Source organism: Apis laboriosa, unplaced genomic scaffold (assembly GCF_014066325.1).
Source record: "Apis laboriosa isolate Shangri-la unplaced genomic scaffold, ASM1406632v1 scaffold64_cov150, whole genome shotgun sequence".
Lineage (NCBI taxonomy): Eukaryota > Metazoa > Arthropoda > Insecta > Hymenoptera > Apidae > Apis > Apis laboriosa.
The window spans coordinates 2,380,185-2,392,322 of record NW_025224011.1 but is presented as its reverse complement, the minus strand read 5'-3'; the positions used below and the strand labels follow the sequence as shown (position 1 = coordinate 2,392,322).

The 12,138-nt window shown below is 38.3% G+C and overlaps 1 protein-coding gene across 2 annotated transcripts in view; it reads right to left on the bottom strand.

The window, feature by feature from the left end:
- LOC122718572 overlaps positions 1–12,138 on the bottom strand; it is an 85,861-nt gene that overhangs the window by 25,276 nt on the left and 48,447 nt on the right. For both annotated transcript variants that reach the window (XM_043943711.1, XM_043943710.1), the window contains exon 2: positions 1,953–3,579. In XM_043943711.1, coding sequence (XP_043799646.1) covers positions 1,953–2,859 — 907 coding nt within the window. In that variant the 5' untranslated portion in view covers positions 2,860–3,579. The remainder of the gene's footprint in view (positions 1–1,952; positions 3,580–12,138) is intronic.

Genomic DNA, 12,138 nt, shown 5'->3' with positions numbered 1-12,138 from the left:
AAATTTTCTCGATTTATCGATAAGCTCGAGGAAATACGATTCAATTCGATGTCTTCTGAATAGATTTGAATAATAATCGAATAATCAATCTGAATACGTGTAGAATGTTTAAGCGGATTAACTCTTTTGTTATGATACTTTCTGAAAGTTGAAAGCTCTTTAAACTCCTACTGAAAATTCATATTATTGCTGATAAAATTTTTAACATTTAATATTAAGGTCATGTTACGTGCTAGTAATTTAAAGATTATATGATTAGTAATAATTAATTGTTTTTTTTTACTATTTGATTAAATGCTTATATTAATTTTATTGAAAAATTAAATTCTTCTAACTTGGAAAATAAATCTCAAATGATATTTTTACACATGTACTTTTTTTATCGTTATAATCTCTGAAATAATCAACAATTCTCATTAGATATATATCGAGGTATAAAATTCTTTGCATCGTTCGTAAATAATAAATGAACGTATCAATCGATAGACCAGAATAAAGACCAGATTAGAATTAACTACTTCCTTTGTATTAATTATACATATATAACGGTATATAACGGATAGATAAAAATAAAAATAATTCTCTAATACATTATATGTCTTTCAGAAAATGATTACTCAATATTTGAGAACAAGTATGGAGCGTTAATGGCAAAAGGAAACGTCATAAAAGGGACGTAACCATGAGCGCAGAAAGCAAAGTGTTGACAGAGTTACGACGATGATTAGAGACAAAGTGGAATGGAAACAAAACTGAGTTTGCGCAAGTGTGTTTGGAAAATAGATGAATCGCGACTTTCGAAAATTAGTTTGAAAACGGCGGCGTGTTTGGTACGAGGGATACGGAAAATTTTCCTACAATTCTGCGTAGGAAAAAGGAAGAGGAGGAAGAGGAGGACGAAGAATTTAAATCCTGAAGGATGCGCTGGACGCGGCAATAAAGTCACACGGTAACACGTGACGAAATTAATTTCTTGAATGTTGACGCGGTAAATATTTGTCGAATGTTTTAATTTGGTCGAATGCAAGTTTAAACTGAAATAATTTCAAGGTGAATATTCCACGTTTGTTTGAAGATAAAAATATTCCGTTGAATAGGGGGGTAAAAGTATCAGACGTATAATTAGAGAGTCTTGTTGTGTGATCAGGGAACCTGAGATTTTAGTTTCTGATTATAGATTGCTACTATAAACAGAACTCCATGGTAGATTTATAAATACCATCATCGATCTAATATTACGTTATTCAGGATCAATGGTAGCATCAAATGGGTATACGAAAAGAGAAGACTAAAATTCTTGTCATTTACGTAGGACGATCGAGCTCCTCCCCACCCCTCCTCCTATCGCCACAGAAAGTTTCACCAATTTAGACCAATTCAGAATTCTCGATAATTATTGTAGGAGAGAAATACGTGTCTTACATTTATCAATCTGTATATCGTTTTATCGGATAACGAAGTTTTAACTCGATTAAAAAAAAAAAAAAAAAAAAAGAAAGAAAAAGTTTGAATATCTAAATTGAAAACAAAAGTCTGACCTTTCTCTAGACTTGATCGATTTTTTAACTTAAAGTTTCATATTTCTATTAAAAATAGAATTAAATTTTCATTCGAGCTCAAAACAACCGCGTTTTTTTTTTAATCTAAATATCAAAGTTCAAATTATCAAAAATTTTCCATGAAATCTCTTTAATTTTTCCAAAATTACAAATAATTTCTTAAGAATCTTCACAACAAGGTTTACATTACTTAAGGGATCCAAAAATTTTGCCAATTCTCAAATTTCCTTAAAAACATGATCGATAAAAAGATCTTCATCGTCTACTTCGTCGTCTCGCTTCCGATCAATCGAAACTCGAAACAATTCATTCGAAAAACGTACAAAAAACAATTCTCCCCTCCCCTCTCAAAGAAACGCAGGTGGCAAAGGCTCAGAGAGTGATTACACTTACCGATTTGCGGTACGTCGTACTGTATGCTTCCCCTGGTGGATCTGAGCATAAGTTGAGAAGCGACGCTGATACCGTTCCCGAGGGAGGACGGCGGTTGAGCTTGATGCGGGGCCGACTCTCCTGAGAGGTCGATTGAGCGGCGTCCAACAGGAGTTTGGCTCCTCTTTCCGGGAGGTTTGCCCGCGTCGAGGCCGAACAACGGTGGCCTCGGGACAAACGTCGCGGCATTCTGATAATCCCGTTGAAGCTTCTCGGATCCCCGTGACGTTGGGTCAGTCTTCATATTAGCAGCAGTGTTCAATTTCTGCTCGAAGAGATCGTCGTAATTCGATTGTCTGGCTTCTTGGAGGCCGTTCCGCCCCGTCGTCTTCTCGTCGTCGCACACTCTTATAGGCAGGCTGACCGTGTTCCTAGAGTGTCTACAGTCGATACGCAGCTTTTTGCCGCGTTGGCCAACCAACGGACCCCCAACGGCTTGTTGCTGTTGATCCTCGTGGAGAAAGTGGTCGGCCGGTTGCGAGGCGGCGGTGTTCACGTACTCCGAGTAGAGCGTGTTCAGCATAGCTGGGGACAGGGCGAAAAATACGGTCTGAAGCTCCCTCGGCTCCCTGATCATATCGTCGATCAATATGCCGGCTGGCGTCCACGAGGAGATCCGTGGCTCGTCGTTCAATAGGAGCCAATTGGACAGGTCGTCCCTGTGAGAGGCCTCGGGAGGATATATTCTGAAGTGCAACAGGTTATTGCCTACCGAATTCAACTCGCTCTTCTTTCTGATACCGCTACCGTGCCGATAGTCCTGCTGCTCCTGTGCACCCTGCATTATGATCACCGGACGATTGCCCACGGCCAGGTCCAGGCCTTGTCCCACGTACGTGAGAAGCCAAAACATGCACACCGCCATCATATATGTATACGTTTCCACCGGTTTTAACCGGGCTGGCTTTCGAATCGAAACCGAATAATACCGTTCCTTCCTTTCTTCCTTCCTTCCAGGCGTTTCTTCTTCGAGGATTTCGAGAGACTTTTATCTTCTCTATCTTCGCCTTTATTTTCTTTCTCTGTCTCTCTCTCTCTCTCTTTCTCTCTCTTTATTTAGGTATATAAATCGAGTGTCCCGATTCTACGCGTCCCACGCTCGTACTTCGGTTGCTTGCCAGTCGAAAGGCACCGGACTGGCTGAGTTTAGGCCGACTTTTCGTTAACTGGGCGGGGGAGGAAGCGACTCTGTAGGGCGCGACTGAGGGAAGAATAAACGCGGACAAATGAGCGATGACCGGCGATCAATCGATAACCGGTGTAGGCTTCCGTGTTACATGGGAAAACGACGTTTTCTCAAACGCGTTCGATTATTTTCGTTCTGTCTCTTGTCTTCCCACTTGGCGGCCCGTGTTCTTTCATCGAGCGGCACGTCTTCGTGAGGAAGAGTTTCCCTCGCAGATGACGACAGAGGAAAGCAAACAATGGGGGAACACCGCAAGTAACAACGATTCCCCCTCTATCAATTTTCGACTCGTTTCGTTCCACGGGTCGTTGCACGTTCGTACATCCGTCTGTACATCCGTTCAGACTCGCGTTTCCCAATATTCCTCCCAACGACACATCAAAGGATCTCGATTCCCCTTTCCTGAAATCAGGGCCGTTAATGAAAAAGGGATAGATCTTACAGAGTTTCGGTCTGCGAAAGGGTGCGTGTCTGAAGAATTATTATGTGCGGTGCCGTGATCAGTGGTGCTTGGTGCTGGTTCGTGGATGCTTATTAAGGTGCTCGACAATGAAACCCAATCGATCGGCCACGGTTACGTGCTCCTGATCGAACTATCTTTCTCCTCAGCTTTCTCGCTCGCTTACCCCTGTTCCTTTCTCTTCCCATTGCCTGCCGCACGACGAACGCTTCCACAAACAATTTGCGCTCTCCTCTCTCTCTGTCCGTCTCTCTCCCCCTCCCTCCCTCTCTCTCTCTCTCTCTATATATATATATATTTATAATATAACTACTTTCCTCACAAAACGTATTTTTCTCCAAAGATAGAAGTCCAAGTCTCCACAAGAGGAATTCTTTTCCCCCCTCGTACAGCAGTCACTGAATTGGCCCTCTACTTTGTTTTTTTTTTTTTTTTTTAAGGAGGTTGTATCACTTACTGTCGTCATCGATGATGATGATGATGATGATGAACACGACGATGATGAATGGAACGAAGCCAGTCTCGATTCTCTCTAGCCTCGGCGTAAGCCCAAGTCCAACTGTGTTCGGGAGGCGGATTCGGGTGCTTGCTCGTGTCCCGGTACATCCCATCACCAGTATATAACGAGATTTACGGGATATACACGAGATTTCTACGTGCTGTGAGATTTCGGCGTGCAGCTGTGACATCGAACTCCCCGAACGAGTTTTGAGAGAGTGCGGAAAAGTGGCTATGTAGTACGAGAGAGATCAACAGGTGCCCGAAAAATGTGCAAAACCGTGCTCCCGTGTACTAGGGGGAAGGGGAGAGGTGGAGGGAGGGTAGAGGGGGATGGGGGAGGGAAGAAGAGGAAGAGGGAAGGGGTTAATTAAGACGGCGGACGACACCGGTTGGTCGTCGTGACGTTGGAAACGGTGAAGGAGAAGAAGAACATCATAGTACGCACATCGATCATACCATCAGAGAGATAAAGTGTGAGACACAACACAGGCGGCGCGTGTAAACAGAGAATACAATATATATAAATATAAATATATATATATATAAATATAAAGAAACAAAGAAAGAAAAGAAAATTATGGAAGAAAGGTGCAATTGCGAAACATTACCAAGTGTCAATAATAAGTGTCAATAATAAACAACGTGTGTATGGACAGATGTGTGTCAGTGGCTGTGTATTTCTGTGCGAGATACTTGCTTCTGTGACTCTGCGTGCTGCGAAACCTTCTCCCTTATCCTCCTCCTCCTCCTCCTTCTCTTTCCCAAAATTGGGATCTTTTCTCATGCGATACTCTCTAACTATAAGATAGAACTTCTTTCTTTCCTTTGACTTCTTTTCCTCAAATCCAACGTTCTCCGTCGCACATAACAACACTTCTTCGTCTTCCAGTTGAATCCACGAAAATCCTCCGGTGTATGACGAGGTCTTTGAAACAAACTCTTTCGAACAAATCGTCGATCTCGTCGATCGAAATTCGTTTAATGTCAATTCTTTTTCTCTCTCTCTCTCTCTCTCTCTCTTTCCCTTCAAAACTCTCTATAATATTCTACAGTCTATAGAATTGTATTGTAGCTAGGTTCTTCTCTGTGTCACAAGCACCGTGTCATCAAGTTTATTCATCACCAACGGACCGGATCACGTCTTCCCGGATCACGCGAACACAAAATGGTGCGAACACCAGTCGGCTAGCATGTTGCTCTGTCAACCGCGTTCGGTTGATAACTCGTCGATCCACCGTCCACCGCGACGATGACGTAGATCCGTTGAAAAAAGAAAAAGGAAAAAGAGGGGGAAAAAAAAGAAAGAAAGAAAGAAAGAAAGAACGAAGCAACGGTACACGAAAGTGGATCGAAAGGTACGATCCACCGGCGGTGTCAATCTCTGTTTTCCACCTCTCTCTCTCTCTCCTTTCTCTTCTAATCCTCTCCGTGATATCGATAATCCGCCGTGATCTCGACGCGACCAATAATCGCGCAGTAACGTTAGCTCGTACGTTAAGTGCGAGCCGAAACGGCGACGGTTTTCAGAGAGAGAGGAAAAAAAAAAAAAACAGAAAGCACACTTTCCTCGAGGTTCAACTGCGTACAACTCTCTCCCCGACGAGGTTGTGTTCTCGCATGCTCGACTCGGCGAACTGAGTGTAGTAGATATACGTACGTGACTACGTATATGTATACGTAGTGTTTCTGGGTAGACGCGAAGGTGGCGAAGAAAAAAGGTGTCTCGTTCGTTACCGTGTTCGTCCCTTGTTCGTATCGGTCGCCGCCGGTTACTCGGATATATAATAACGCCGTTCGTTCGATCGTGGTTACGCGGGCCGGACAGGAAGTCGCGAAAAAACAGCGGCTACGGAGTCGGTGAAAAGGAGGTTGCGGCCGTGGATGTTGCTTTGTTGGCCGAAGGTCGAGGGATGGAGGATTGAAGGGTTGGGACGGTGGGTTAGTTTAGCGAGTGAGCTGGCTGGCGCCCTCACCAGAACTAACTCCCACGCTGCGCGGCAAGAGTCACCGGGTTTAATACACCGCGCATCTCCCCACCACCACCTCAGACACCTGCCACTCTCTCCTTTTCTCACCTTCGCTCCCTCTTTCTTTCTCCGCCTGCTAACCCGGCCCCGGCCACCCCGTTCGTGCATCGTTCACGCTTCCGTTCCGCATCGAGTCGCGGCACACACCGGCTTACACTTGTGCTTTCTTTTTTTTCTTTCTTTCTCTCCCTCTCTCTTTTTCCTTTTCCCTTCTTTTCCTCCCTTTCTCTCGTTTCGCTCTTCCTTTCCCCTATCCCCTTTGCGTTTTACGCTCGTTTGTTTTTTAACCGCTTCAATGCGAATATGATGCGAGTGGTATATATGTCTGGTCTGGGTAAGGAAGTTTGAATCGTGCAGTTTGGGATTGTACCGAGTAGGCGAGATTTCGCAAGCTTAACAGCTGTTGCTGTTGCGGGAAATTGTTGTTATTGAGAATGGGAAAGGAATTGGACGATCGTGAATACAAACAAAGGGGTGTATATTTTGAATTTTGGAAATTTTTCAAAAGTTGACACGTTGAAAATTACGTGACAGTTTTGTAAAAATGTTAAAATGATTTTAGATGTTTTAGGGAAGCAGTTGGTACGAACTTTTATTCCGATATCGAAATATATCTGTTTATTTTTTCATCGCCTTCATTATAATCGTTAGGTTGCTAATTCTGATGTAATGGATATCACATGAACGTATTACTTCATTTGTTTCGTGATTATTTTTCAATCAACTTATTAAGTTGCGTAGAAGTTAATTCCAATTTTTGCTGGAATGATGTTTTACGCTTTACAGCTTTGCCCATTTTATTCCCCGTTATTGTAAAGATGTAATATTCCACAATCGATGAACTCGTGAAAAGCGAGTATTTCACAATTTCGTCTGATGAATAAAAATATTGCAAAAAATTGCTTCTTTTGTTCATCATTTTATGTCTAAATTAAAAAAAAAAAAAAAAACTAAATATCAATCGTACATCCCGAAATTAGAATTCTGAGAGTTATCCAAACGCAAAGAACACTCGGTCTATCGATGTTCGATACTAATCCAAGAATAAAAGAAGCTAAAGCCTGAATTGATCAAAATCGGGTTCCAGTGGAAATTTTAAAGGAAAACAAAGATCCGTAAAATTCAATTTCCTCGTTCTTTCTTCATCGAATTATACGCGCCTATACGCACCAAGGGGAAAAATTTACTAACACGTAAGAAATTTGAAGATATTGATCAACCATACGTTTAGACGTATCGGATAGTCGACCCACGCGAAGGTACTTTCGAGGCCATTAAAAATTCTATCCAATAAACATCTCGCCAGAACTTGATATTCAACGATATCACGAACGATGAATATCTCTTGACAGCTTAAAAGCGGAATATACACGAAATCGTCGACACTTCCATTCACCATTGAATCGTATACGCTCGTTGAAACGGATTTTACAGCTGAAATATGCTTGACACGACAAGTGTGAACGCAAACTGGGAAGATTCGAATGCACGCAGGCCACTATGATTGATGAGCATCCATTCATCGTTGCAAACGCTTTACAAAGTTCAGCAAACCGTTATTTACTCGGCTTTCGCGTAAAGCTCGCAAGGAGAAAGAGAGAGAGAGAGAGAGAGAGAGAGAGAGAGAGAGAGAGAGAGAGAGAGAACGATCGTGGTTGGATTATTCGATAGACATCTCAGGTTAGATTTAATGCCATGAAAACAATAGGGCGGTTGGTTTAATGCATTGCTTTAATAACGAGTTAGTCAGACGATGATTGCCATAATACTTTGTTTTAACGTGTTGCGAGATGCGCTTCAGGATCTCTACTCGAGAGTTGTGCTTTCAACGCAGTTTAAGAGTTAATTTGGTTAAACATGAGAAATATATTTTTCATCGGTTTTTCATTGTTACATTCTTTTCTTTTCACCGTTTTAGATTTAGATTAAAATAGGAATAAATTTTTGATTCCTAATCAAATGTATTACTTATATTTTATAGTTTTGCTCAGTATATTCATTTCTGTACGTTTATATTTTTCTTGAATGGTAATAAGTAATAAGTAATTAAAGAGTTTATAAATGTATGAATTTCTCGCCACATCTCTTGAAATCAGTTTTTGATGAATTCAGAAAGTTGTTTACTTAACCAAGGATAAGTTTCTTGAGTTCCTGGGAAATATCTGGCGAACCAAGTGTCAACACGTTTCGAAGTGCTCACAAAGTCCAATAATTAGAGCAGTTTGACCAAGTTTCCATATCAACATGCTTCATAACCGTGTCTCTTTATTTTGACAAAGTAGTTACGAAGCCAGACGTATTGATAGTAAGTAAACATGCTCATGTTCGCAGCCTTTCATATTTTGTTTACACGTTCAGACGATATGAATTATGAAACCTATTGGACTTCATTGATCATCATCTACTTATTTCACTATTAAAAAATTAAATTTTTCAAAAGATGGAATTGATTTGATAAAAATTGACTTTCAATAATTGAAAATTAATTATTTTTTGTTTAACAAATTTAAATCTTTTTTAAATATAAAAATCCAATAATAAAATTACAAATTGAGATTAATTATAAAAAGAAATAATTTTTTGAATTTGAATCTTTCAATTTTTTCCACCTATTTAAGTTGGATTTGAAAGATATCTTCTTTTTTATTGGTTTATTGTCCACCTTCTTTTTTTTTTTTTTTCAATTAAATAGTATTCATTATTTGCTAACTTTCTCTCGGTTAATGAAATTTTTTACGCTTTAAAATGATAGTGTTTCCTTTTTTTCTTCATCGTAAAAAAGGAAAAAAAAAAATCGAGGGACATTCGTGTGAAATAGGAAGAAATCGAGATATCCTCTCCTTGCTTATTTATACCTTGAACGTGGTATCATGGTTAAAGCTTACACCAAGACACTTACTCTAAAGCGATCGTTTTAGCTGGTTTCTCTTCGTTTTTACGCTGTCGTGGTATGATGGTACTTCACTTTCGTATTCACGATGCCATCGTTCTTATTATTTGCCACGAACGTTTTAACGCGGTTTATTTTTATCAAACTCGGCTATATTGTTACCTCGTAATGTTATTTTATAAACTTTTACGAAGTTGATGATATTATTTAATTTTCTCATCCTACGGGCAATATAAATATTAGTCTCCCCTTCATTCTGAAATTTTCTGCATTTTCCATTGCAGCCATTAAAAATTTTCATATATAAAATTAAATAATAAAAATATATCGTACGAGATAATTAATATCAAACAAAAAGAAAATATCAAATAATATAAAAAATAATTTTAAATAAATAATATTACATAAAAAGACAATTTTAAACAAGATTAAAAATTTTTTCAAATCTTTCAACGAGTATTATTAAACTCTGAAAATCCATTTTTTTTTTTTATATTTCATAAATGTTACAATTTTATTATCTGTCAAATCCAACCTAAAAATTCCTATCTTTTCGTTATTCATTATTGATTTTTAAAAATCAATAACACGAAATAACAAACAATAAAATTAAATCATATTCCATTAAAAAAAAATAAATAAATTGAAGTATATCTTATCACGTATCTATATCGCAAACAATTTTTACATCGAATACTCAAAACCGATCGAATCCATCACTTAACGATCTGCATCAATTATTATACATCATTTCCAAATGCAACAAATATTCTAACATTAATCACTTGTTATTCAATATTCCGTTAAGCTCTTGAATACGCTATTAAAATAAAATCCATACGACACAAAACCTACATGTACAATATATGTAAACCAGTTTTCACTATGAAGTAGCGAACGATCAATTTTCCATTGACATCAAAAACTAAAAAAAAAAAAAAAAAAAAAGAAAAAAGGAAAAAGAGGAAAGGAAAAAAAAGGGAAAAAAATATATCGATTTTCGACAATTTTACAAATCTCAACCTACTTCTCCTTTCGTACGATTTCTATCGCCAAATAAAATAAAATGGATCGATCGGAAGGAGACTTTGAAACGTTCCACGCGACTAAATTCATGCATAATACAGTCGCATTTTTCCAGATGGATTCCGTTCGAACACGTACATGTGCTTGATTGAATGCAAACTTTGCCGGGAAATCGTTATGTAAACGATCCGTTACAAACCTGACGACGTTTCAAAATTCAATCCTGCCACGTTTTATTTATCAAGGAATCGCGCGCATATTTTATACAAATACACGACAAATGCTCGATCCATCTATCGTATTTCGTTTTCGCGAAATTATCGTTTGTAACCGATACCCATTGTTCATTTTGATTCATCTGACGCGAACGTAATTCGGCGACGCAAACACGAATCTCGAAAGCGTACGAGTTACGTTCTAAAATCTAAAACATGATGCGTGGAATCGTGAAATTCTTGATAATAAGTGAAAATAATAAATTCGGGAAAAATTAGAATTTTTTGATCGCCAGTTTTTGTAAATAAATAATTTATACATTTTACTCTTTAAGTAAACATTTATACTCTAACTTCATGCAACTTTGTGCAATAAGAAATGTTAATTATAACATATTTAGATTTGGTGTAAATTTAAAAAAATTCTGGAAAACTTTATCGATACTGTATAATTGAATGTTTGATAGAAAATGATGAACGAACAAATATAATTCCTAAATATTTTCCATACCTTTTCAAACCAATTTTTGTACGAAATTTATTACAGAATAATTTGATCGTTACGTCCTTACTTTTCATGCGAATATATCCCCTCAATTTCAAACAATTCAACAAATTCACAAACGTTGTATGTTATTGGGGAAAAATAAAAAAGAAATAAAAGAGTAAAGTAAACGAGAATGAAACATTTTAGGAAGTACGGTTTCATTGGATTCCAACGTGAGCATCGCCGGGTCAATTAACATTTTCTCTCTGGAAAAAAATTATTTAATCACGATGTTCATCGTTAAACAAGCGAACGTGGGAAGAACAATTCCATTAACACGATGCTTAAATGTAAAAACGAGGCGGAAGCTGCGAGCAAATATTTAAGGAATGCGGAATTACCAGGCTAAACATTCGGGTGAAACTGTTGCGAATAGGTTACCCGTTCGTTTTTATACGATCTCGCCACTGTTTTCGCAAACAGAGGCTAGTTATGAATATAACCAGGACGAATAAACGGTGTAAATGGTCCTTACCTTTGTGAAATTTCTTTTAAAATTCTTTCGAATAGGATAAGGGAAGAGAGTAAATAGTTACGTATACGCTTTACAAATTGAATTGAAGCTACAAATTAAAAATAGTTCAACCCTTTTTTAAAATATTTTCTTCGCTTCGAAGTAAATTAAAACCATAATAATTTTTTAGAAAAATGGAGGAGAACTTCTCTCGAGCACATCGAGCGGAGAGAAGTTCAAGATTGTCCTTATTATCACTTTTAGCTTTTTAGCTTATAATTATATTAGATAAGTTTAACTAAATTTATTTTTAAAAAAATTTATAATACGGATAAAATGGACAATCTGCCTACATAACACCTACATAAGACAATTATACAAAATATATTTGTCATTACAAAATTCTTTAATAAAAATTCTCCAAGATAAAAATGTTAATTAAATAGAACAGACGTTCTCCTTCAAAAAAAAAAAAAGAACAAAAATATAAATATATCAAATGAAAATTAGTACGGCATTAGTCCGAAATTCACGATTCCTTCTTCAAATCACTTCCATGCGTGGTAAATGTTAGAACGACCACCACAAGGTGCACCACAAGGTATATTACACTACATTCGTTATCGATTTCCAAGGTACAGCAGCTCGTGGAGCTTCCAAAGTGCCTTCCATAACCATAAAAATGACGCGCGGGGTGGAAAAAGGAAGCCGGTTACACCGTCGACAATGCGTCATTAACGGTGTTTTACGACGTCGCTCTCGAGGTGGCCCGCGTTCGAAAACAAATTTCCAGATTAACGGAGGGCGATCGTCATTGATCGCGTCATCAGGGCCCGGGTGG